Genomic DNA, 27322 nt, shown 5'->3' with positions numbered 1-27322 from the left:
GATTGATAAATAGACATTTTATGAAATTACCTAAACCTACTTTTTTAATCTTATATAAATCCCTTGTCAAATCAAAGATAGAGTATGCTGCTTCAGTGTGGTCTTCCTGGTCTTTGAAAATTATAGAAGATATTGAACGGGCCACAAGAATGGTGAAAGATTGTATTGGACTCAATTATGAGCAGAGATTAAGACTCCTCAATCTTCCCACACTGAGGTATAGACGAATCAAAGGTGATCTTATCACAGTTTTCAACATAACTAGGAACAGCGTACTATCATCGTGTTATCCTGTGTTAAAAAAACCTAACGATGATCGTACCAGGGGTCATCCTTTCAAGTTGTCTACTCATAGTTTTAACACGAATCATGGGAAATTTTGTTTTTCCAATAGGGTGGTTGAGTTATGGAACGGCTTGGATGCGGACATTGTGATAGCTAAAGATGTTGAAACATTTAAAATGAAGTTGGATCGACATATGAATTCTACAGACATGATGATCAACTGGAGATCCTCGCTTGGCATAATGTCATAGTTTATATATTTATATTATCTCTGACATTTTTGGAGTTAATGTGTGTGTGTATGTGTGTGTGTGTGTGTGTTTGTGTGTGAGCTGATGCGTGTGTAAGTGTGTGTATATATGTGTGTGTATGTATATATATATATATATATATATATATATATATATATATATAGACATTTATCATTAACAATCTGTATTTTCATCCAACTGTATTTTATTTTACTTCATTTATTTATTTTATTATTTTTAAAATACAATGGAAGCTTTTCATTTGCTGAAAGCATAGGAACGTCAGTTTGCGCCTCTCTATTTTCTGTTTATGTTATGTTATATATCATAAGCCCCTGTAGACCTCTATTATGCCATATCTTGGTTCTCTGTACTTTAAGGAAGGCAATTCCAGATATCTTAGCCTTTGTTCATATGACAATAAAATTATAGTGGTTCTTCTTTGCACTTCCTCGATCAATTCGATTTTCCTTTTTTAATTGGTGACCAGACAGATCGAGTATATTTCAGATGGCTTCTTGTCATACTCTTGTATAACATTAAGAAAAAGTTTTTATCTAAATATTTGAAATTTCTTTTGATTAATAATTTCTTTCAATAAGCTTTGTTGATTTTTTGATGGATATTCTCTGAAGAAGTCAGATCTTGATCAAAAGTAATACCTAAATCATTTATTGAAACCACGTGCTCTAACACTTCACTTTTGTTGTCACAATCAAGTGTGTAACACTGAATTGGTACTTCCACATAAATAATATCTTGCATTATTTAATATTCAATTTCAGCGACCATTTATTATACCATTTTTTTATACTATCTAAATCTAAAACTAGTATTAAATCGTTCTCATCGACGTCTTTCGTTATGTGTTTATACAGTTTTGTATCATCTACGTATAGACTCAGACTAGCAAAAGCACCAATTCTTTCTAGTAAATCATTGATATAAATCAGATAGAGTAAAAAGCCTAAAATTTTTTGCGGAACTGAACCAAATCAATAATTTTGTCTAGAAATTTCTTTTAAATTTAAGTTGTGGCATCCACATATCATAATGTAATTTTGTAATGTAAAACGTTCTAACCGATTCATAACATGCACGCATCAAATATTTATTTAAGCTCTAATAATATCATAAAAGCTTATACATATAACAAATGTCGTTTGTTTAATCGATTGCTACATACAGTCGTGATAAAGCAGATCGATCAAAATGCAAAACAAACCTCGTAACTGCTGCGCAAGTTTTTAAGGTTGTAAAACTTTCTAAAAAAGTTTGTGCAATCTCACCGGTTATCAATATTTTTAAATTCCCTTTTCCCAGTCGCAAGATATTTTTGAAAATCTTGGCCTTTTCCCGACAAAGTTGTCAAGATTCGCCACTGGTAGTTTATGTATAAACAAAGTGACTGACTGAAAACAATATTTAATAAATATTGGTAGACATTTTTTAATAACTATAAAAAGTTTTTATATTTATTTTTAATTAAACTTTTTAAAAGAAAAATTGAATTAAGAACAATTGATGAAAGCATTTCAATAAAAATACTTTTGCTAGTTAAACACTTTTTAAAATATATTGCACAGTCAATTTTTCATTCGACAAATAATTTTGTTCATGCAAAAACAAATTGATTTATATATACGTTCCACAATCATCTGTTATTGTACTTTGTAGCGAAACATTCACAATATCATATATGCGTTTGAAAAAGACAGAAAAAACTCAAATAAATATATGTATATATATATATATATATATGCAGAAAAAGAATCAATGAAAAAGAAAGTAAAATAACGAGGGAAAAAATTACAAGAGCAATGAGTAAAATGAAAAACAACAAAAGTACAGAGAAGGATGGTATTCCAATAGAACTGATAAGAACAGGAGAACAAGTCATGTGTAAAAAAATTCACACTATCTTTCAAGAAATTTGGGAAAGTGGAAAGTGGCCAGAAGAATGGTGCAAGTCAGTTCTGGTTATCCTGTCGAAAAAGGGAGACCAAAAAGACTGTAATAATTACAGATCAATTGCACTAATTTCGCACATATGCATGATCATGCTGACCATCATAAAAGAACGACTAAAAAAGGTCATAGAGCAACATCTGCATGAAAAACAAGCAGGCTTCAGAAAGGAAAGAAACACGATCCAACAAATTCTGATGTTGAGACTGCTGATGGAGGATGCAAAAAGTAGCGGTCAGAAAATTTACCATTGCTTTTTTATTTTGAGAAAGCGTTTACTCTGTCTGGCATGAAGGTTTGTGGGCAACATTAGAAAATATGGGAACATCAGAGAAAGCTGGTCAAAGTACTGAAAGGACTTTATGAAGAATCAAAAATGTCGGTAATAATAGGTACAGAACTTGGGGATTGGATAAAGGCAGACATTGGAAGCAGACAGGGCGATCTAATACCACCAATACTATTCATAGCATTGCTAAAAAGAGCAATGGAAAAAATGGAAAATTTGGAATTGGGTGGAATTGACATAGGAAGGAGAACTGTCAAAAATCTCAGGTTCGTAGACAATATAGACCTTCTTCTAGTGAAGAAGGTCTACAGAAACTAATTGAACTAACACAAGTTGGTAGAAAAGATCACTGGTTGCATATTAACAAAGACAGAACAAAGGTGATGATTACGGGAAAAGGCAGAAACAATGCGGAATTTCAAATAGAATTAGAAAAACTCGAAAAAGTAGATCGATTTGTGTACCTTGGCAGTCTTATAACCTGTAACAACTACTGCACCAAAGAAAGTGACAGAAGGATAGCAATAGCCCATGGAATGTTTGCATCATTGAAGGAAATATGAGAAAGTGAAAATATATCTATAAAAACAAAGTTGAGAATGATAGAATTTTGTGTTTTTTCAGGCTAGCTCTATGCATGTGAGACATGGACAATAAAGAAAAGAGACAAAAAAAAACAGATTGGAAGCATTTGAGATGAAGTGTTACCGAAATTTGTTAGGAATCAGTTGGAGGCAGAAAGTAAAGAATAAAACCATCAGAAATCAATCTGAAAGACAGAAAAGTGTATATGACAAAGTCAGAGAAAGAAAATTGGGATTTTTTGGATATATATATATATATATATATATATATATATATATATATATATATATATATATATATATATTTTCATTTCATTTTTTCATTTTCATTTCATTTTCAAAGTTATATTCATAATCAACAACATATCAAATAAGTGAATAAAAGTTATGAAGTTGAATATGCGGAGACCGAATAAGACTGTTTGTCTTGTGGTGGCCACTGCAGGTAGATACATGAATAGTTAATGAAATAAAATAAGAAAAATAACTGAAGCAGAAAGATAATTGAAGATAAATAAGTAAATGTTCGTGTCATACATATATAGACATATAACTATGTAAATGTTCGCTCAGTACATATATAAACACATAAATGTTTAACCATTCATAAAGACCATTCATCCGCATCATTTGTTCTAACGTATTCTTAATATAATATTAGGTGGTGGAGTCCGAGATCCAGTGTCAATAAAAAAGCACGGAATTTTGACTTGAAATGTTGTAGGTTTATGATGGCTCTTAGATGGGGAGGTACATGTTCTGTCCAAATGTTAGGACCTGTTATTTTTATGCTTGTCTGGATTAATTTGAGGCGAGTTTTGTAGATATAGAAGAGAGGAGTGTGTCTAGTGGTTGTAGATTGAACGGAGTTACTTAATGTTTTGAAATTGATAAAGTGAGGTGGGAGAAGATTGTTGATAAATTTAAAAACGAACAAAGCAGAGTAGTAAAGACAGATGAAGTTAACTGGTAAATTTTTTTTTGCTAGGAAGAAGGGTTTAGTATGAGAATCGGGTTTGAGGTTAAAAATTAAACGTATTGATCTTTTTTGGGAAAGTATTAGGTTATTCAGGTGGCTTTTTGGACTATTTCCCCATAGTGTGATGCAGTAGGTTAGATAAGGGTAGATGAATGTGTAATAAAGCGTGCGAAGAGCAGAAAGAGAGAGTTTATATTTGATTTTGTAGAAGATGCCTGTGAGTTTGTTGATTTTGTCTGAGGTAGTTTGTAGGTGAGAATTCCATGAAAGATTTTCTGTGATGGTGATTCCAAGAAATTTGGTAGACAGGGTGCGTATATATATACAGTAAATAGCAACAAGAATTTGGTTAGATATATCTAGAAATGTAACAAAAAAACTGTCAAACGCTAGAAATTCGGTAGATTTTACGAATTACATCATTAATAATAGTCTTTTACCAATATATATATATATATATATATATATATATTGCTATATATATATATATATATATATATATTGCACAAATATAGATATATATATATTTGCGTGTGTGTACAGAAAGAGAGAGAGAGATCGGAAAAGAGAGAGAAAATGCGAGAAAACTTTTATAAACACAATTATATCACCTATCGGCTTGTCACATGTTTAATGATTGTGGACGTATTCAACCATGGGAAATCAAATATCTACATTAATAGATAACAGAACATTAGCCACAAGAAATTTGAAAACATTTACAGATCAGACTAAACATTCAAATAATTTCTATGAACAATTACAACGCGAAACTTCTAATGACAGAGACAAAATGGTCAAGCACGAACTATTTTCAAATGTTAAAAACCTGAAGGATGTTAAAATTTTTATGGAAAACCACTCATATGCAGTTTACGATTATATGACTCTGCTGAAAAGTTTGCAACAAAGATTCACCTGTGTAAAATCAGCTTGGGCGCCTCCGAAAAATCAAATTGCTGCTAGACTTATAAACGAAATTGTTCTGGCAGAAGAAACTGATGAAGTTTTTTTATTAGTTAATTATGTAAATTTCATTAAATATTTAAAAATTTTATTAAATTATTTATAGATTGAGCCAAAAGCATTTATGAGTCATTATGAACTTTATCTAAAAGCAATGACCCAACTGGGAGCTAACACCAAACCAGTTATTGCATTAACAAAAGCGATGGAACAAACAAATGATCCAAAGAAAGCTCTCAAAGCTGCACGAAATGAAGGAGCATCTGATCATGCATTGAAATTTCTGGAAGAAACGTTTCAAATAAGTTTTGATACGAATATTCCAGATTATGTGGTAGCCACATATTTTTTATTTGCAAGAAAAGATCCAATACCCGACATGTTTAGAATGATACAAAAAAAGGTATTGTCAAAATTTTGAGTTTATTTTGTGAAAAAATGGAACTTGCCTACATTTTATTCTATATTAATTAGTTTCCAGATCAATGTCTGAAGAAAGATTTTGTGCTTTACCTGGAGCGTCATATCCATTTTGACGAAAAGCGACATGCTTCTATGGCCAAACTTCTAATTGAAAGTTTATGCAAAGATGACGAATTGTTATGGCATCATTGCATAATTACAGCAAAAAATGCTATTCAATCCAGAGTTAAATTTTGGAATGGAGTGCTTGAAGTGATTACTAAATGAATCAGCAAACGACACTTCCTAATTACCATTTGAACAATTTAATTTTTCTATATTTTGAATCAATTTTCCGTCTACTAATGATGATGATGACGAAGTCACATTTAAAATTTTCTTTAAACATTTTTTTCAAATTTACTTTAGTGGTTTGGCTGTAGACTATATTTGTGTTATTTCACACATTTTTTCTTAATCCTTATTGCATATGTTTGTATAATATAGAAAATTTTGCTTAAGGTATGTTAATTTAAAACAAATTATTTGTTGATTTGTTTTCAAAGTTTAAATTTTTAAGGTTTAAAAAGTTAAAAATAATGTAAATATTAGCGAGTAACCATAATATCCATGAGCAACCCATATGCTTGCATTTACTACTTAAAGACGAGCAGTTGCTGTAGTGACAATAGTAATGTTACTCTTCTTCTTGCTTTTGACTATTCCTCTGCTTTTGATACTGTTGATCATACTATTCTCTTGAGGCTGCTAGGTTTTTCTTTTTTCTTGTTTATTTTTGTTTTTGTTTTATATCTTTAATCGTTTTTTTTTGTTCTCAATAATTCTACTTCTAACTCTTCTACTGTTACTTTTAGGGTACCTCAGGGTTCTATTCTTGGCCCTCTTCTATTTATACTCTATACTTCTAAACTACCTTGCATTATTATTAATTTTTTTCTACTAGTCAACTATATGCTGATGATTGTTATATTTACATTTCATTTCCTCCATCTTATCTCAATAGTGTTCTTCATAATCTATCTCTATGTCTTTTTTTCAATTATCGCTTGGTTTCACTCCATTTGTCTTAAACTTAATCCTTCTAAATTTGAATCAATTTGTTTTAATAAATCTAAGCACTCTATTACTATTCCTCTTATTATCTTACCTGATTCTAAAATTCTTGATGTTTCTCGAGAGTTTCGTAGTCTAAATTTTATCTTTGATTCTAGCATGTCTCTTTTGTCAGATTAATAATGTTTGCTAGAAGTTCTTATTTTCCTCTACGTAAAATAAAAAACTTTTGCTTTTCCTTGAGGATCCTACTCTCTCCTTTTTGTTATTTTGTTAGTCTTATTTAGGATTGATTATTGTAACTCGCTCTAGTATGGTCTTTCTGATTCTACACTCTATCCTGCTTGTCTAGTTGTTCGTGCCCCTTTCTTTTCTCATATATCTTCATATCTTGTTCTCTTGCACTGATTACCTGTAAAATATAGAATACTGTTTAAAATTTGCACATTTATGTATAAGTCTCAATCTAAATTATTCCCTAAGTACTTATCAGATATATTAATTGAACCTAAACGCCCCAGTTTACAATTGTCTTCATGTTCTCACTTCTTCATAATTCGTGTTAAACACTCTTTTGCTAAATTTGTTTTTGCTTTTTCTGGCCCTTTTCTCTGAAACTCTCTATTTATTTCTCTGATTACTTTTCCATTACTTAACTTACGAAATTCAGAGCGGATCTCAAAACCCATCTGTTTGCAAAATTCATTGAGGAGAGCTGTTGAACATTGCGGAAATAGCGCTTTATCAATCAATTTATCCCTCTTGATAAAGTCGTAGTAGTAAATCCGATGTATTCTGTGTTTCGGTGCCTACAATCACCGATTTTACAATCAAAAGAATAAATTACATGACAGTTCTTCATTATAAATTTTGGTTTAGTATTGCTGTTATTTTTAAGAACAAAAGATGAGGTTTTGTTGTCGTGTAATAAATCCTAAGTTTTAATTTATCATTTTTATGGACAGTTTTTACATTACCTTTTTCAATCCTTTTTATTATTTTCTCATTGGTTTTATAAGTTGTCAACATTGTATTTTTGTAATAAAGTATTATGTCATTTGTTGTTTTGTCATTGTTACTTTTCTTTGTTACGTCACAATTATTATTGCGATAATAATTTTTTCAATAAATGTTCTTTTGTAACCATTGTTAATAAGCATGTTAGTTAAAGTTTAGTTACTCTATCCTCTAGATATGTAGAATGTGTAAAGGCTCAATTAACAAATTAATAGATCTAAATTTTAAAAAAATTTACTATGGAAAAACCCATAAACGACAAATTTCCTTTCCTCGATTCCTTATTACACAATATAAACAACAAATTCAAAGCTTCCGTTTTTACTAAAACAAGAAATAAAGCATTTTGTTTGAATGGGCGGAGTGAATGCAGCAAAACTTACCAAACAAGCACAAATCTAGAGAATAGTGTAACTGAACTCAAACGGATAACCCACATGCTAAATAACAATGGTTACAAAAAACTATCCAACGCTAGAAATTCGGTCGTCATTCTAAATATAAACTGTAACAAGAGCTGAAGATGATTGAAAACTCAAAATAGGTTCTATACACTTAAAAATGAATTAGAAAACTTTGAGTTTTTCTAACTTTAATAAAATAAATAATTACGATTAATTTGGTTAGTAATATTGAGAAATGTTTTAAAAAGTTATCTATCGATAAAAATTCAGTAGGTTTCACTGGCTGTCTATAAAATATAGAATAATTTTTAAAATTTGCACATTTATTTATAAGTTTCAATTTTAATTATTTTCTAAGTACTTATCTGATATATCAACTGAACCTAGTTGACGGTTTACGATCGTCTTCTTGTTCTCACTTCTTTTTAAGTCGTGTTAAACACTTTTTTGCTAAATCTGCATTTCCTTTTTCTGGTCCTTTTTTGAAACTCTTTACCTCCTTCTCTGACTACTTTTCCAACACTTACGAAGTTCAGAACGGATCTCAAGACCCATCCGTTTGCAAAATCATTGAGAAGCCCTGTTGATCATTGCGGAAATAGCGCTTTATAAACTAATTAATTGATTGATTTTATCAGCTTATATATATATATATATAGAGAGAGAGAGAGAAAGAGAGGAAGAGAAAAAGACTTTTAGATTTAGATATATTTTTAGAGACTATACTTGTTGTTACTTCTAGAAATGATGCAATATCTTCATATCTATACACATAATTTATTCATAGTTTTATTTTGCATCATATACTAAGAACATTAATTATTATATTTTATTATACATACATATATATATTTATAAATATATGTAATATATCAAATACTATATATGTATGAATACATATTTTTTAAAATATGGAACAACAATGGGAATAAATATTGCAGTTTAAAATTCGTTGCAAAATATTAATGTCTATGTTGTTGTGTACGCTAATAAATGAGTTCACAGACAATCTATTTGATATATAAGGTGGATGCTTTCGGTTCATCGATTCATTTCACTCGCTTCATTTAATTCATAATTTGTCCGGTAAATGATTTTTATTTGGTGATTTCCATCGGGTAAACTATTTGGCATAAGTTTACATTCCGAAATACAACGCAAGTTTGCACTCACTATCTCTAATAGAGAGTAAAATAAGCTCCTCCTACTGAAATTCGAAAAGTGCATTGAAATTAAAATAGATTTTTGTAATGTAATAATTTAAATTTGCGTTTTAGATGTTGTGATTATATTATTATATATTTTATTTATAATTTGTACGTATTAAACGTCTTTAATATTTGTACGTATATAATGTTATTTGTAAGTATATAACGTTATTTGTACGTATATACTATATAGCCTATAAAATACAGGAAAAAAATTAGGAAAATTTTATTATACCAAGTAAAAAAAATTGTGCGTATATAGCCTATAAAATACACAAAAAAAAAGTGTTTTTGGTGTATGTGCCTAATAATATTACTGAACGGTTGGTCGCCATACTGTTCGTGCCACAGAAATTCTGCCAAGTAAGTGTGCCTCAAGCTTTTCGACGTGCCGTACATTACTTTGAATTTGGCTTTCAATCGTGCCCACATGGATTCAACGTTTTGGATGTGTGCTCCTGTCATTGGGTCAACAAAATTTTGGGAGTGGTTGACTGTCAAATGAGTGTAGCCCATATTTCCCAGCTGGCTATAGGCACGCCACTCATCTGACACGATGGTTGTGCCAGGAGCAATCCACTTTTGTATTAACAGCAACAAAGTTTTGTACCGTGTTGGATTCCTCCAAAAATCCAACCTTCATTGGCACCCACATTTCTCCCCCTCTGATGCTTGGCCTTCATTATTTTCGACTCATCAATCTCTACAGTGCCAGGGCCACCTATATGGTTAATTTATAAATAATTTTTTGAGCATTGTAATATAATTTCAATTTTTATTAAATTGTTGACAAACTTTGACTTTTAACCTACCTGGTCAATTTGCTCTATGCATTTAAACTGACAAATGTCACGACAAAAATTGAACCAATCAACAACTGTTTTTTGGCTCAGTTTCAGTTCGTGACATGTCAGACTCACTGACACTCTTTGTGACCAGAAATATACCATACGAACAATTCAGCTTAGTCTTAGGTGACTTCTTTCAAAGAATGAGTCTGTCCTGATGCTGCATCTTTTTTGAATAATTGATAAGTATTAATTAACATTTAAATTAATAAATTAAAAAATACTTCAAATATTAAACTTATGTAACCTTCTTTAATTAAACCTATTTTAATAAATTGATTTTAATAAATTTTAATATATATATATATATTGTTATTTTAATCAATATATTACTATTTTAACATATTTAAATATGAAATAAACGTTTTTAAAATTTTTTTTTTTTTCTTTTTATGTCAATCAACCTGCTTATTAGTGGGAGGCGCTTCTGTTACTCTCTATTAGAGATAGTGACGTAAACAAACATAAATGTAAACAAATTTTAACATTGTAGTTTGGAATGTTAAAAATTTAAATATTAATTCAAAAATTTTATTCTTCAAGATAAATAATTTTGTTCATTTGAATTACAATTGCTCAAAATTAAAAGATTTGAACAGAATCATTTCAAAATGTCATTACCAAATACACAATCAGGTCAAGGTATGTAGATTTACTTTTATTTTTTCCATAAATTGGTGTATAACCTGATTAAACCATGTGACAAGAAGATTTTTTTGTCTCATATTAAAATTAAAGTATCGGCAAAATCCTAGGACAGTGCCTACAATGCAATTGAAAACACATTACAAATGCAGTTGATATGTATGAAAAAGAGAATGCACATGTCATAAACAACACAGCTGTAAGTGAACGACCAATGAGAACTAGAAAAGGGAACGCAACACAGCTGTAAGTTGAACGAAAATACAGAGCCATTGAAGTGTCAATTTAAATAGACTATAAAATATAGAGCCATCGAAGTGCTAATGTCACGAATATAAATATCAATTAATCGATTGTTAAATAGCATTCAACAGGCAGCAATATAAATTAGTATCTATATAAATTAAATTTTTGGACAAAAAGGTTGTATACATTTTATTCTCTTTTACCATCTCAAAATTTGTATTTTTTTTTGCATTAAATAATATCAAACAAATATACTAATAAGGATAATTATAAAAAAATTGAAATTAAAATTAAGAAAAAAGAAAAATTAAGGTATCATTGTCCCTGGCATATGTTACATTTCTGTCTAACATGTACAATGATATTTCCAAAATGCAACTTACCGAATTTTTCTCTCGACATAAATTCAGCTAAATATGTAGTCTTCAAGTCTTTAGATGTCCCATACATATATTTAAGTGTACGCTTCAATCTTGCCCACATCGATTCGATATTTTGTGTGTGCACCCGTGACTGGATCAACAAAATGTACACTGTGATTCACTGTGCTGTGAGTATAACCCAAGTTTTTCAACTGACTGTAGGCACGCCACTTATCAGAGACTATTGTTGTCCCAGAAGCAATCCACTTTTGAATGAGAGGGATTAGAGATTGTGAGTCTCATGCCTGTACCTCTTCTGCAAAACATATTCTTGTCTCTCGCTGTATTCCTCCAAATACCCATCCCTCTTTATCTTTATATCTCTTGTTTCTTCCCCTATAATATTTTGCCTTCAGAATTTTAGTTTCATCTATTTCTACAATTGTTCCGGAACCCCCAATCTGTGCAAAATTATCAATACAACGGTCTATTGCAAATGTCCCAGCAAAAATTGTACCAGTCCACGACAGTATTTTTATTTACGCCAACCTCCCTTGATGTAAAATATACAGGCATTTTCTATGCCCAACAATAAAGAATTTGTACCGTTTTTGACATCTCTAATTTACTATTTTTAAAAAATGAATCCTTTCGAATACTTGTCCTTATTTGACAATTTTTTTTTGGACATCGCCAAATGACTCGGTCAACTTTATTAACTAAATGAATAACCTCGTACATTTCTTCCCCGCAGTTTTCGCAAAACATTTCCCGATGCAACAGTCCATTAAACCTTAACCACGGCTTAGTTATTCTACGATTTCTAGTGAGACGATATAGCTTGTTAAAATTTAAACGATTTAATATTATTGCCTGATTCATTTTACAATAAATCTTTTTTTTCAAAAAACGAACTACGATGCATGAAAATATATGTGTTTTATTTAAGGCATATTCGAACAGCTATAGCACACATAAATCATAACCATTTCTAAATATTAAAAATTGTTTCTGCGGCATTTTTACTAGATTAATGATAAAAATTTTATTTGTTAATTTTTTTGTATTTTCATTATTTCATTTCAATTTTTAATTATTTGAATATATAAATGGCCAATAAGATTTATTTTTTTCTTTTTATTTTTATTATTTTAATAAAAATTATTTATTTCATTTTATTATTTTAATATAAATATTTTTAAATAATAAAATTTGATAGTTCCGTATTTTTTAAAATTTCTTTCATTATGTTTTGACATTGTGCTCACAATCTCATCGGTCATTGTTTATGTGCACTCTTTTTCCTACTTATCTCCCGCATTTATAATGTGTTTTCAATTGCATTTCAGGCACTGTCCTAGGATTTTGCCAAAGTATCTATCCAATGTTAGGATTGACCTCTTAATTTTTATGAACCAAATCAGATGTCATTGATTTTGTTTTTAATCTTTTATTACTCTAGTTTATTATTTAAAATTATTGTCTGGTAATAATGGTTATTTCAGAGCGTCAAAATAAAAAACTGTTGGAGCAGTTGGAGGAACAGAAAAAAAGACTGAGACTTCAAACATCATCATTATCCAGAGAATCTCAGTATTTTATTTTTTGTCTTTCTGATTTATACAAATGATCTGTAAATTTTGTTTTCAAAGCTCATTAATTCTTTGCATTGTTTGATTGGAGATAGAGTCAAGCTATTTCACAGTATAATTTTTTTAAAGACAGCCTCAGACAACTAAGTTTCTGTCAGTTTATTTGAGATTTTTAGTGCGTTTGGCGACTTGGATTGTAGAGAAAGTTTGGAAATGTGATATTTAAAAATGGGAGAAATTTATCTGAAAAGTGTAGAGTCACTGAATGAAGAAGAAAAAGAGATGTATGACTAACGTGAAGAATGATTTAGAAGAGCCCAACATAAAAGTAGAAAAAGCTCAATCAAACATTTTCCTACTTCACTCTTTCTTAGAACCAACATCATTACATTTCTAAAAAACAGTTGTAAGCCTTTACTAGAAATTTTGTAAAATCTTTATACTTATTTCAGACTGAATTATTTATCACAATCTCAAAAAACCAGTATCATCTGACTTCTCGTGATGCACATTCAATGCATCGATCACTTTAAAAATCAGAAAAGTTTAAACCGTCTCTATCGCAATGTCATTGTCTTTAATTGACTGATTTTATGCTAGTTTTTTTTAGTCACTGAAAAACCATCAAAAAATCGTTATTACAAATTTCATACATCTCTCAACGCTATTTTATATGTTTCAAGGCTCTACATCAACTAATGCTTTAGCAGCTAAATTTTTATACTTGGTCATCATTACAGTTCACATTAACCCTACACCGGTACACCACTGGTAGTAAATCAATTTATTTTTCCTCAATGATTTTCAAAAACAAATGAAAAAACAAAAACTCTGAATTTCGTATGTGACGGAGTAGTTAGAGGAGAGAGAGAGAGAGAGAGAGAGAGAGAGAGAGAGAGAGAGAGAGAGTTGCAGAGAAAAGGATTTAAAAAAGCAAAAGCAGATTTGATGTAAAGGTGTAAAAGTTTTTAATGAGATTGAAAAAAAGTGAGAATGAGAAGACAATCATAGACCAAGACGCTCAAGTTTAGTTAAAATATCTCATGAATACTTAAGAAAGAAATTAGATTGAGATTTGCACTCTGATATGCAAATGGATGAGATGTTGATGGTGATTCATTGCGGAGGGGGTCACAATGAACTGCTTGATTGTTTGGATTTGAAATCACGGAACTGTGATAATGCTGAGAACCAACCAGCACATGCACAGGAAACTTCAGTTTTTTGTCGTTATTAATAAATTATTTAAGTGTTAATATTTAATGTTTTCAGATCAACTGCCCATGCTCTTCCAATGTCTATGGTAACCTTTTTCATTGTTGATTTGTTTTGTTCATGTGTGATAATGCTATCTCAGACTTAATTTGACTTGTGAATGTCAAAAGTGATGAACATTATCAGTTGATGATTTAATATTAATTAAAAAAGAAGACTAAAATATGGCTATCGAAAGTCAAATTTTGTCATAAGTTTGTCTAAAGTGATAGAGTCTGAGACTGGCAGTAAAAATCCTGCAATGTTTTATCGTGAACATCTGCTGACGTTCTGCAGTGTCTTGGACCTGTAAGGATTAAAAAGAAGAAAGTTTTTTAAGCCACTAATAGATGTCGCTTTTTCTTTGCAATCGTTATAAGTAGGTTTTCCGCGATCAAAAAGAATTATTGTGTCAAAAACGCTTCATGATTACTCCACTTCAATCAGCACATTCACTGAAAGTGCTGTGGCGATGAGCGATGTTGTTTTGTAGCAACTCAGTTCCAATAAAGTGGTTGGAACTGTGAGCAGGTTAAAGTGTCGGGAAGTTATTATTGGTTATTGGGTGGTTGTCACTTAGCGAGTGATAAGTAAAATAGACCCCTGTGGGGTATGTGACAGGAGAGTGAAGGCTAACTCGGTATTGTGTATAGGATGTCAGAAATGGGTGCATAAGAGATGTAGTGGTGTGAGGGGGGCACTGAAAAAGGTGGAAGGCACGTTCAAATGTAAGAAATGTGTTCATGGTGTGATTAATAGGACGGACGCAAGGACGGGGTTGAGTGATGGTATTGAAAGAGTGGAAAGCTTTGTTTACTTAGGGGAAAAGCGGAACGCGGATGGAAGATGTTTGAGCGCAATTACGGCTAGAGTTCGTGTAGGATGGATGAAATTTAGGGAACTGGGTGGGGTATTGTGTGGAAAGAAATGGTCAGTGAAGATGAAAAGGAGAGTATATAAAGCATGTGTGAGAGCAGCGATGGTATATGGTGGTGAAACTTGGGTGTTGAGGAGAGAGGAGGAAAGTGTACTGCAGAGGGCTGAAAGAGCTATGGTGAGGATGATGTGTGGGGTTAAAGTGAAGGATAGGAGGAGTAGTACAGAGCTGATGTCAATGATGGGACTGAATGAGGACATTGTGACATTGATAAGGAGATCGAGATTGCGATGGTATGGACATGTGTTGATAAGGGATGAAAGGGTCGGGATTAGGCGAGCGTTGGAGTTCGAGGTTGAAGGAGTGGTAGGAAGGGGTCGTCCGCGATTGGGATGGAGAGAGCAGGTGGAAAAGGACAGGGTGAAAGCGGGGTTGCGTGATACCGAGGCGAGTGACAGATGTGGATGGCGTAGAGGGGTATTTCGGTTTCATCATAGCTAGCCAAACGGCAACCCCCGATCTCGGGGAAAATGTCGTTTAAACGTGTGTTGTTGCTGTTGTTGTTATTGGGTGGTTGTCAAATCTACGCAATGTGGAGCTCAAGTAATTTAGACAAAGCGAATAAAACTTCTTGCCGGACTGGTTTCTTCTGTAATGGTAAGACTTAAGCAATTTTGCAAGGGAGTGGGAAGCATCTTGCACTAATAACCAATTTACAAGGATGATTCTCAGATGGACAAGAATTTTATATTGGTGTGGAGATGGGATCAAAAGAGAATGAAATTGGCTTGGTGGGGATGTTGGCGTGCATGGAGCAATCAGGAACAGAGCTAGAGAGTTATGAAGATATTGATAGGTATGGTATTGATAGGTAGATGAATGTAAACTGACAGCAGGAATGATTTAGAATTCTAATATCTTTAATATGTTATTAATGATGGATCATCAACATAGCTAGCTGATCATTTTTAATCAGCTTTCTATAAGAAAAATTGCATCAAATATTTTGTTTAATGATGTGAAAACATCTTTATCTTATAGCTTGTTAATAGTTTTGAAACTGCTGATAGATTTTGTAGCAATTAAATAAGCAGCAGCCAATGTAAAGCCTTTTACTTCTTTTACAAAATTTTTCATTTATCTTTTTTTCCTTTCCAAATCTTTGAGGTTTTTTCTTTGTATGAATGTATTTTGTCTTATTTTGTTTAATTCAAATGATACTCGACATTTTGTAATATTTCAAATTTTAACTAATCCAAAAAATTTTAGTTGAAAAATTATTTCAATTTTAAACATTCCAGGGCACAACTGGTGAATTGCAACAGATGACCTCAGCTCAAAAAACTGCTCTGGAGGTATTTTATTAGCAATTAAATTTCATTTTTCTGTCTTTGACATAATAATTGTTATGGTTGGCATAGAAAAATTAGAGTTCAAGCGGTGCTATATTTTATAACTACATTTCTATTTTTTATGCAACTTTTTCATCAGTCGGACGTTATGCCGATTGAAAGATTAATTTTAAAGATTAATTCTGACATGCGATATTTTTACTGTTTTGTGTAATGTTTGAAAGCTCTTAAACATAAGTAAATTGAGAATGGTGGTTTTCTTAATTAAATCCCTAATTTAAACATGTAACAAAATATTTTTAGCGTTGCAAAAATTTAAATTTTTACTGGGCAAAAAATTTGTTTGTGGCTGTCCCACGGTTTGGAACAGTCTGCCTCTAAATCTTCGTCATTTGGCAGTTCGCTTCCTGATTTTAGCAAAATGTCAAAATCTCATTTCTTCAATCAACATATTTTTGCGAATAACAATTCATTCAGTTCTGGTATGCTGTTGTCTATAGTAATGACGTCATGTTATTAAGCGCCATGGCAATCGACTGAAGCGCATTAAAGGTTAAAGGTTAATCTCTTTTGCGTTTGCTTCAGAGGTTTCAACGACAAACACACATTTTTTATATCAAAGTCGAGTGACATTTTGTGTGAACGTCAATTATAATTTCTTCGTATGCTGCTATCCCGTGTATTGTGAATATCATTTAATCACATTAAGTAACATATTTTGAATCACTGCCACCGTTACCAATAACTTATCAGTTTTATATTTAACAGTAATAAATATTATTTTCCAGCATGCGAATGCCAATTCCGTCGGGTTCTTCATCACGCAGGATTCAGCTTTTGGAAATTTAATTTTGCCAGTTCTTCCGAGGTGTGATGCCAGATGATTTTAGACATTTTTGTGTTTTTTTTTTCATTTTGTATATTCCTAATGTTGAGTGTTTTTAAACGGACGTTCTAGTGATCTGAGCCAAAGTTTTTGGCTAATGTTTTAGTGATTTGTTTTTGATGTTTATGTGATTTGTTTCGCTAATTCGTATTATCATTTGTAGTTTGAATTGAAATAAACAAGAAAGAAACAAGAGTGAGGTGTAGAAAGAAGCAGTGTGCCGGAGTCAAATGAAAAATTCCGACTCAGGCTCTTAAAAAAATCCAACTCCGGATTCCAAATTCCAGAAAATTTTTCCACTTTTGAATCGTAATTTCACCTTATTATCACTACTAAATAAAAAATACTTTAAAAATCCTTAAAATCAGTCAATGTAATTGTTTTTCATAGTAAAATTACTTTATTTTTATGTTTTACAACATGCTGAAAAAATTTTTTATTTTATTTTTAAATTATTTTATTCACATTATTAGCGTTTATTTTCAGTATTAAAGAGGATTGCCTAGAGCTACGTATATTTATTTTCTAAAAACACAATTTTGAAAAATAATTTAGGAAAACAAATATAAATTTTCAAAAAATACGTAACATTTTCCGAGTCAAATAAAAAAATCCGACTCGGGGCTCTCAAAAATTTCCGACTCCGACACTCTAGAAACAAGTACGTAATTCTCCTTTGAGAATGTTTGTATGCGTTTAAAAAAGCCCTTTGTCAGACGTCTGACTTGAGCTGTTTCCATCACTGTCGAACGTCGATGGTTTCACCGCTGATGGTATTTGCTGGCTGTTGAGTTGTTGACATGCAGCTTTCCGAAAATAAGCCGAGATTTCGGTTATTGTTTGATCCCAGCACCACCATCTAATTCTGTTTAACTTAATAATCTGGTTACATATAATTCAATTTAACAATAATTTACTATTTTGTGTTATATTATATCTTTGCGAACAATTTGTCTACTATCGTAAATTACATTCGTTTTCATGAATCCAATCAATATTTTTATTCCATGCTATGTAGTTCAAGAATCACATTGGCGAATCTACTTTCTGTTTGTGCGGACTTTTAAGTAGTGTTTATGTTTACACAAAGTTCTCTGTTTAGATATTTTAATTTATTTAACGTTATAGCTTATTTAATGTGGCATATCCACGAGTTTTCCTTTAAACTATTATTTTGTGTGGTGTTGTGTGCGTTCCTTGAATACGTATTTTGCTGAACTCGATCGAGTTTATTAGGTTGTTTCTTTCCTTTTCGTGTTTTCCAATTTTATACTTTTCTTATTTTCAAAATCAAAATCGTGAATTCAATTTCCAAGAGTCGAAAAATAAAAAAAATTATAAAAATGACACTAGGAAATCTAATTTACGATTTTGAATAAGAAACTAATTAGGAAATTGGATAAATTGAAAAAGAAAAGAAACAACCCGGTAAATTCGATCGAGTTCAACTATATATATATATATATATATATATATATATATATATATGTATATATATATATATATATGTATGTATATATAAGAAATTGCCTATTGTATAATTTATGAAGATAAAAAGATACCCATTATCTCTTTGAATATCACTTCGAACATGAGCATTTAACATTTCCGGTTAGTCTGCTCTGTATATAAAACTCAAAGAAAGGTTAGGAATTATCTGGCATGGTTTTTCAAAATAACTGTGCAAGTTCTTCGGAAGATTTTATTAGTCTTCAACCAGGGAAACGAACGAAAATTATAGCATGTAGAGAAGATTTTAAAATAAGCCATGAACGTAATCCTTTGTTCATTGAGAAATATGTACTAAATTTGAAAATAAAACAACAAATTGTTAAATAGTGAATTAATAGATTATAATATAAAAAAAACTAATTTTTAGTTGGTCTACCAATCTGTGACCCAAGTGATTTTAATTATGTTATATCCATCAAAGCTAATATATGTATATATATATATAATATCGGAAACACTGCCACTACATTGAGACGAAGATTAACTATGCATACCCAAAGAAGCGCAATAAAAAATCATTTAATCGATAATCACGAAATAGAAATTACTAGAGAAATACTCAACATTAACGTATTATATTGCAACAGAAATCCGTTTCAACTTAAAATTACGAAAGCACTTAATATAAACAGAGGGCCATGTAATAAATATCCAATAGAAAGCAACTAAATTGTGTTGCTCTGAAAAAGAGAAACGATTTTATTAATAAAAAATAATAAATTAATTAAATCAATTTAGCCTTAATTAAGTAAATGTCGTACCTGAAAAAGAGAAACAACAATTAAAGCTATTATATATAATAACCAATATTAACTAAGAGCTAGAAGAAATATTCAAAATATCCAAATAATTTCAACTCAAACAAAAACTTAAATTTAATCTGTCAAACGTTTCACAATTTACACAATAACGTTGTACACCATAACTCAATTTACAATGAAGTGGAAATCCTTCATTACATCTCCCCCTCAAAAGAAGACTTAGATTCATCCGGCACAGGAACAAGTTTTGTAATGTGGAAAAGATTGGATTCAAACTTTTTGTGTCCTGTATTGATTCTATAAATTGAGTTTGACAATTTTTCCAAAACCTGGTAGGGACCCATTTTTAATTCCTCTAGTTTTTTTTCTATTTAATGAATTTCCGTTTTCAACATATACCAATTTTACTATTTTTATTTCGTACGTTTTCCTTTTTTTATCAAATTGTTTTTTATTATAATTGTGTGATTTTATAGTTCTTTCCAATGCTATTGTTCTATCTTTCAATAAATCATTATATATCATGTTTTTTTTAATTCCTCTGGTAAAATATTATCAATTTTTCCTTCCAATAAATATTTTGGCGAAAAACCTGTCACAGAGTGTTCGGTTTCATTATATTTTTTTGTACAATCCCGAGCAATAGTTGTTCAGGCTAATTTGTTTTTCTTCTCATTAATCTTGCACCTTATTTTATTGATTAATGTTTGATTTAATCTCTCATTGTGCCCATTTGATAAGGGCGCATTCACTGCAGTGAAAACCATAGTTATATTTTTTTCATCCAGAAAATTTATAAAGTCCTTTGAGTTTATACTCGGATATTGATCCGATAGAATGATCAATCAATCAATCTTCGTTTTGCATCCAGAGACCCGGTTTCCCGAGGTAGAACGTTGTTTTCTTTGTCATCAACTTTTCGCGCCAAATTAGACGATCAGTCAGATGATGGGATGATAAAGTAGGTGTCTTCAGCGTATTTGATGATGTGATTAGAGCTATGAAAAGTATTGAGAGTAGAAGCATTGATGATGAAGGTAGATGGTCCAAGGACAGAAGCTTGAACTACGTTAGAATTATTAGGTAGAGTAGATAAAAGAGTAGAGCTAAAGAAAGTAGAATGACATCTATTAGAAAGAAAATTTATTATTATATTGTGAATGTTGTCAGGTAGAGGAAGAGAAGCTAACTTATTTGAAAGTGAGAAGTGATTGAGAGTGTCAAAAGCTTTAGAAAAGTCGAGAGCAATAAGATCAATCAATCTTCGTTTTGCTTCCAGAGACCCGGTTTCCGAGGTAGGCCGTTGTTTTCTTTGCCATCAACTTTTTGCGCCAAATTAGAAGATCATTTGTATCCATTTCATTTAAATTTAGAGCTTTCATGTCTTGCTCGATTGTTTGCGACCAGGACTTCTTTGGACGACCTTTGGGACGTGTGCCAGGTACTTCAACATCTGCCAGAGAAGTTATGGCACTGTTTCCACTTTGTTTGACATGACCAAACCACCGCAGACGGTGTTGCCGGCATTCGTCCTTAATATCATCTAAACCAGCACGACGCAGGATTTTGGTAGATTTTATGTGGTCCTTCAGACTAATTCGTTGCATCCATCGGAGCATTTTCATGTCGGTTCGTTGAAGTTGTTGTTCCAGTTTGGTTGTCATTGGCCATGTTTCTGCACCATATAACAACACCGGACGTATCACAGATTTATAAAGTCTTGATCGTAGTGGTAGTGGGATGTCACGCCGCATCAATATAGAGGCAAGGAGATGCCATTTATTCCAGGCTGCACGTATGCGTGCTCGAACGGCAGCTTCAGCTGTTCCAGTACAATCCAGAATATCCCCTAGATATTGAAACGATGTGACTTTCTCTATTTTAATGGCTTCAAAAACAGTGCTATTTCGAATTTGTTGTTGTGGATTGATGCAAGCAGGACAAACAAAATTGGACACTTTAGATAAAGTACCAATTATTTTTGAACAGCGTTTGTGACACCACTGGTTACACTGCTGACACTATTGTATTGTTACCTACACCAGCTTTACAAACTGAACAGGGCCATCGTCCAGTAGCTGTGGATTGGATGGGTTCACCAGTGTTCATTGGTTTGGTTTTGCTGATGTTGACTTTGAATCCATGATCGGCGAGTCTGGTGTTCCAATCTTCAAACATCTGTGCTGCATTCTGCTCAGACGTGGTTGTTAAAACGATATCATATCATCCGATAGAATGAGACCTATTTTATTTTCTGACGATACTGTATTGACAAGTTTTATAAAATCGCTTGAGCTTTTAGTTTTTGAAGTCAAAATATATGCATATCTTGTGAAGTGGTCTACCAGAAGATGCAAATATGTTTTAGTTGAACGTGAGCCACCAAGTCCCCCAATGGTATCAATTGACATGATTTCAAAAGGTTTTGTAGCTGGGCCTAGATGGGACATTAATCCAAATTTATATTTAGATCTGGATTTGTTTTTTATGCAGATTTCACAAGTTTCGCAAAATTTTTATATATTTTGTGTTATATTTTTTGCTATATACAAGGGTTTATTTTTTTTCCATTTGTTGTATTTCTATGTGACCATATAAAATGTGCGTGTTTTCTATAATTTTTATACTAAATTCCTCAGTCAGTAAAATCTTTACCGTTTTTTCCACCTTTTTTTAATATACTGTGTCTTTTAATGATAGTCGATTTTGGTGTTGTTTTATGTCTTCGTTTATTTCTTGGTCTTTTTGAATGTCTTCAAGTGTAATAAAATTTACAACTTTCAAAATATCTTCTTGGTTTTCATATGGTTCCAATACAGGATTTCAACTCAAACTGTCTGCTTCTAAATTATATTTTCCTGGTGAATATTTTACTTCAAAATCAAATTGTGACAAATAATACGTGAGATCACCTAGTTCTTCATCAATCAATCAATCAATCAATCAATCAATCAATCAATCAATCAATCAATCAATCAATCAATCAATCAATCAATCAATCAATCAATCAATCAATCAATCAATCAATCAATCAATCAATCAATCAATCAATCAATCAATCAATCAATCAATCAATCAATCAATCAATCAATCAATCAATCAATCAATCAATCAATCAATCAATCAATCAATCAATCAATCAATCAATCAATCAATCAATCAATCAATCAATCAATCAATCAATCAATCAATCAATCAATTAGCTTATAAAGCGCTATTTCCGCGATGTTCAACAGCGCTCCTCAATGAATTTTGAAAACAGATGGGTCTTGAGATCCGCTCTGAACTTCGCAAGTGATGGAGAAGTAGTCTGAGAAGTAGGTAGAGAGTTCCAGAGAAAAAGACCAGGAAAAGCAAAAGCAGATTTGGCAAAAGAGTGTTTAACACGAGTTAAGAAAAAGCGAGAAGAAGAAGACGATCGTAAACCGGGGCGTTTAGGTTCAATTAATATATCTGATAAATACATAGGAAATAATTTAGATTGAGACTTATACATGAACGTGCAAATTTTAAAAATTATTCTATATTTTATAGGTAGCCAGTGTAAGAGAACAAGATATGGATATGGAGATATATGAGAAAAGAAAGGGGCACGAGCAACTAGACGAGCAGCAGAGTTAAAAGCTTTACTTAAAGGATAGAGTATAGAGTCAAGAAGACCATAGTAGAGCGAGTTACAATAATCAATCCTAGATAAGACTAACGAAGTAACAAGAAAGAGAAGAGTAGGATCATCAAGAAAAGGCAAAAGTTTTTTTATTCTACGTAGATGAAAGTAAGAGCTTTTAGCAACACTATTAATCTGAGAAGAGAGAGACATTGTAGAATCAAAGATAAAACCTAGACTACGAAACTTATGAGAGACATCAAGAGTTTTAGAATCAGGTAAGATAATAGGAGGAATAGTAATAGAGTGTTTAGATTTATTAAAACAAATTAATTCAAACTTAGAAGGATTAAGTTTAAGACACATAGAGTCAGACCAAGCGATAATTGAAGAAAGACATAGAGATAAATTATGAAGAACACTATTGAGATTAGATGGAGGAAAAGAAGTATAAATGTAAGAATCATCAGCATATAGTTGACTAGAGAAAGAAAAGTTATTAATAATACGCGGTAGTTCAGAAGTATAGAGTATAAATAGAAGAGGGCCAAGGATAGAACCCTGAGGTACCCCGAAAGTAAGAATAGAGGAGTTAGAAGTAGAATTATTGAGAACAACAGAAGAAAAACGATTACAGAGATAAGAAGAAAACCAAGATAGACAAGAATCAGTAATATTAAAAGAAAGATGCAGCAGTCTCAAGAGAATAGTATGGTCAACAGTATCAAAAGCAGAGAAAAAGTCAAGAGCAAGAAGAAGAGTAAAATTACTATTGTCACTAGAGAGAAGGATATCATTGTGTATTTTAAGTAACGAAGTTTCAGTACTGTGAGCAGGTCTGAAACCAGATTGAGATACAGGTAGCAAGGTCTAGCTTTAATATTCAATTTTTCTAAGGGTTTATGATCAGAGAAAACTGTGAATTTTTTCCCCATGAGCCAATGTTGCCAATATTTTACTGCTTCTTTTATAGCTAAGCACTCCAAATGAATGGCTTTTTTCTTTTTTTCTCTATCATTTAATTTCCTTGAGAAATATGCACAAGGCTTTTCTTCTACATTATATTGTGGTTGCTTCAGGACAGCACCTATACTCTGTATACTAGCGTCTGTATAAATGTGTATTGGTTTGTCTGGATCAAAGATATTTAAAATGGGGCTCTTACAAAGTAGATTTTTTATTTTATCAAATGATTCTTGACATTTTTTCGACCAAATAAACTGTTCATCTTTTCTTAACAATTTATGCGGTAACTCTAATATAATTGATAAATTAGCTACATATTTTCCATAAAAATTAATTTTACCCAAGAACTGTCGAACATTTTTTCGTGTTTTGGGGACAGGAAAATTTTTTATTGCAATTAAATTATCTTTCAATTGAGTTATTGTGTTATTTTTTATTATATGACCCAAATATTTAACTGAGTCTTGGGCAAAGTTACATTTAGAAAATTTTAATCTGAATCCTTCTTTCAGAATTGCATCCAATAGCAAGGATAAGTGTTTAATATGTTCTGTAAATGATTCAGAAAATATTAAAATATCATCTATGTAATTAAAAGTGATGTCTGATAGTCCGGGTTTCCTAATGATACTACTCAATACTCTCTGAAAAATTGCCGGAGATGTTTTTAAACCAAATGGTAAGCAGGTCCATTGGAAATGATTTTCTTGAGTAACGAATGCAGTTTTTTTTCTGTCTTCAATTTTTAAAGGGATTGACCAGAATGCAGAGTTTATATCCAATGTTGAAAAATATTTACTATTTCTTGTTTTTACCATTAAATCTTCGATTAGCGGAAGCGGATGTGATTGAGGAACTACGATTTTATTTAGGTCACGAAAATCTATGCATAATCTACATTTTCGTCCTTCTTCTTTTTTATAAGCCAATGTTACTGGAGCTGCAAAAGGACTATAAGACTCTTCAATCAAATTTTTCTGTAATAATTTTGATACTTGCTGTTCTATTTCTTTTTGATCTTCAATACTACACCTGTATGGTCGTTTACTACAATATTTATCTATTTGTAAATCAATATGGGCTTCATATCTTTTCACCGTGCCTATGTCGTACTTATCTTGAGCAAAAAGTGTTTTATATTTTGAAATTATTTTATTAATTTCAGATTGTTGCTGAAAGTTTAGATGGTTTACTGAGATGTTGAAGCACGTCGTTTTTATATGTTCATTAAAATTTATTTTATTTTTACTTCCATCTTTCTTGAAATCTTGAATTGTTTGTCTGATTTCTAATTTTTCATTTTGACATAATTGAAATGCTCTTATACAATCTAATCCAATTAAAAAATTGTAATCAAAATTTTCTTTATCTATAACAAAAACATTAATATATTTTTCAATTTTTAAAATTTTATCTTTAAAGTCATTATTCCAATAGATTTTTTCACACCATTAATCGTTTTTAAATTTATTATTCGTTTATTTTGAATTTATTGACAATAATTTTGAATTTATTAAAGATACATTTAATCCTGAGTCATAAATTCCTAAAGTTTCTAAAGTATCATTTATTGTCAATTTTATTTTGATTAATGGTGGAATTACAAGTTTTTTGGACTAGTTTCATTTAACTGGATTTCTAATTCAGAATTGTTAATGCTTTTAATGTGGTCTCTTCGTGATCGATCACTGTTTTTGTTTTTGAACCAACACCGTGATTTTGGATGATAGCGAGTTCCTTTTTCTTCTTTTTCACAAATTCTGCATGGCCGCCGGTCTGTGTCATGTTTCTCCTTAATGTTGCTTTCAAAACTGATAATCTTTTTTTCAAAATTTCTTTTTTTTACTAAATGCTCTAAACCTCAAATATTATTAAATAAATCTTCAGTTTCTTTTAAATTATCTCTATCTATTTTATCCGCTATAAAATGGTAGCCCTGTAACGATTAAATCAATGAGGGTTTGTTTATCCATTGATTTATTTAATTCTAATAATAATCTTTCTTTTTTTTGTGCATATGCTAATAATGATGAGTCTTGTTTGTGTTTAAATAAAATTGCGTACCGGACTGGCGACCAACCTTTGTCAGCATAGGTTTCACAAAAGTTTTTTTCCACATCCACCAATCTGAATTTACACTATACTTTATTAGCATAGAACTGCACCAGTCCATGCACGTTTCCTCTAAAAATAACCTCAGAGCCTCAATTTTTTTTGTATCTTCATCTATTCCTAAACGAGCACATTCTGTTTCAAAATATTCATCCATTGAGAAAATTTGATGTTTTTCTTGAAAATTTATCTATTACAAATGTTCTCGTTAGGTTTCCTATATGTTGAGGTTTATTTATTTCCTTGGTCATTTCTGTAAAATTCTCCAATATTTTTGACAGTGTTTCTTCAGAAATTCCAGTCGTAGCTGTCAGTTTCGGTTTCCGCAGTAATTTCCTCTAGTAAATACCCATTTAACTGCGTATTTCCATTTACATCTATATAAACATTTCTTATTTCTGGTGTTAATGAAATCCATACTTGTCTTTTTTCATGTCTTCTTTGTAATGTAGTTTTTACTTTCAGAAAAGTTTCAGTCTTCATAATTGTCTCATGGAACTTTACCGGCTGAAATTTATCCGGAATTGCAAATATGCGGTTGTTCATATCCGTAATTGAGGTTATGCATATTACATTTGTTTTTGGATCTTCGTTCGATTTTACTATGAATTCAAATTTCAATTTGTCCATGGTTCAATAGCTGTAGAATTGTTGTTTTATAATAGAGTTCGGCATATAACAACTAAATTGTGTTGCTCTGAAAAAGAGAAACGATTTTATTAATAAAAAATAATAAATTAATTAAATCAATTTAGCCTTAATTAAGTAAATGTCGTACCTGAAGAAGAGAAACAACAATTAAAACTATTATATATAATAACCAATATTAACTAAGAGCTAGATGAAATATTCAAAATATCCAAATAATTTCAACT

General features: G+C 31.2%; 3 protein-coding genes across 3 annotated transcripts; 1 reads left to right on the top strand and 2 right to left on the bottom strand.

The window, feature by feature from the left end:
• Positions 1 to 1300: 1300 nt before the first annotated feature.
• HELRODRAFT_70327 (hypothetical protein) lies at positions 1301 to 1495 on the bottom strand (the record flags this gene model as incomplete). The annotated part of the gene is made up of 1 exon (XM_009031869.1): positions 1301 to 1495. A coding segment is annotated over one exon (195 nt), but the record flags the coding sequence as incomplete, so codon positions are not given.
• A 3516-nt stretch (positions 1496 to 5011) lies between these two features.
• HELRODRAFT_165336 (hypothetical protein) lies at positions 5012 to 7575 on the top strand (the record flags this gene model as incomplete). Its single annotated transcript, XM_009031948.1, has 4 exons — positions 5012 to 5362; positions 5429 to 5725; positions 6391 to 6496; positions 7469 to 7575. The coding sequence occupies 4 exons, from the start codon at positions 5012 to 5014 to the stop codon at positions 7573 to 7575; spliced, it is 861 nt and encodes a 286-aa protein (XP_009030196.1).
• A 19160-nt stretch (positions 7576 to 26735) lies between these two features.
• On the bottom strand, positions 26736 to 27077 carry HELRODRAFT_165335 (hypothetical protein; the record flags this gene model as incomplete). Its single annotated transcript, XM_009031947.1, has 1 exon — positions 26736 to 27077. One exon carries the CDS (start codon positions 27075 to 27077, stop codon positions 26736 to 26738), a length of 342 nt encoding a protein of 113 aa, XP_009030195.1.
• Positions 27078 to 27322: the final 245 nt, after the last annotated feature.

The sequence above is a fragment of the Helobdella robusta genome, assembly GCF_000326865.2.
Source record: "Helobdella robusta unplaced genomic scaffold HELROscaffold_8, whole genome shotgun sequence".
Lineage (NCBI taxonomy): Eukaryota > Metazoa > Annelida > Clitellata > Rhynchobdellida > Glossiphoniidae > Helobdella > Helobdella robusta.
This window is presented reverse-complemented; position numbering and strand designations above follow the sequence as displayed.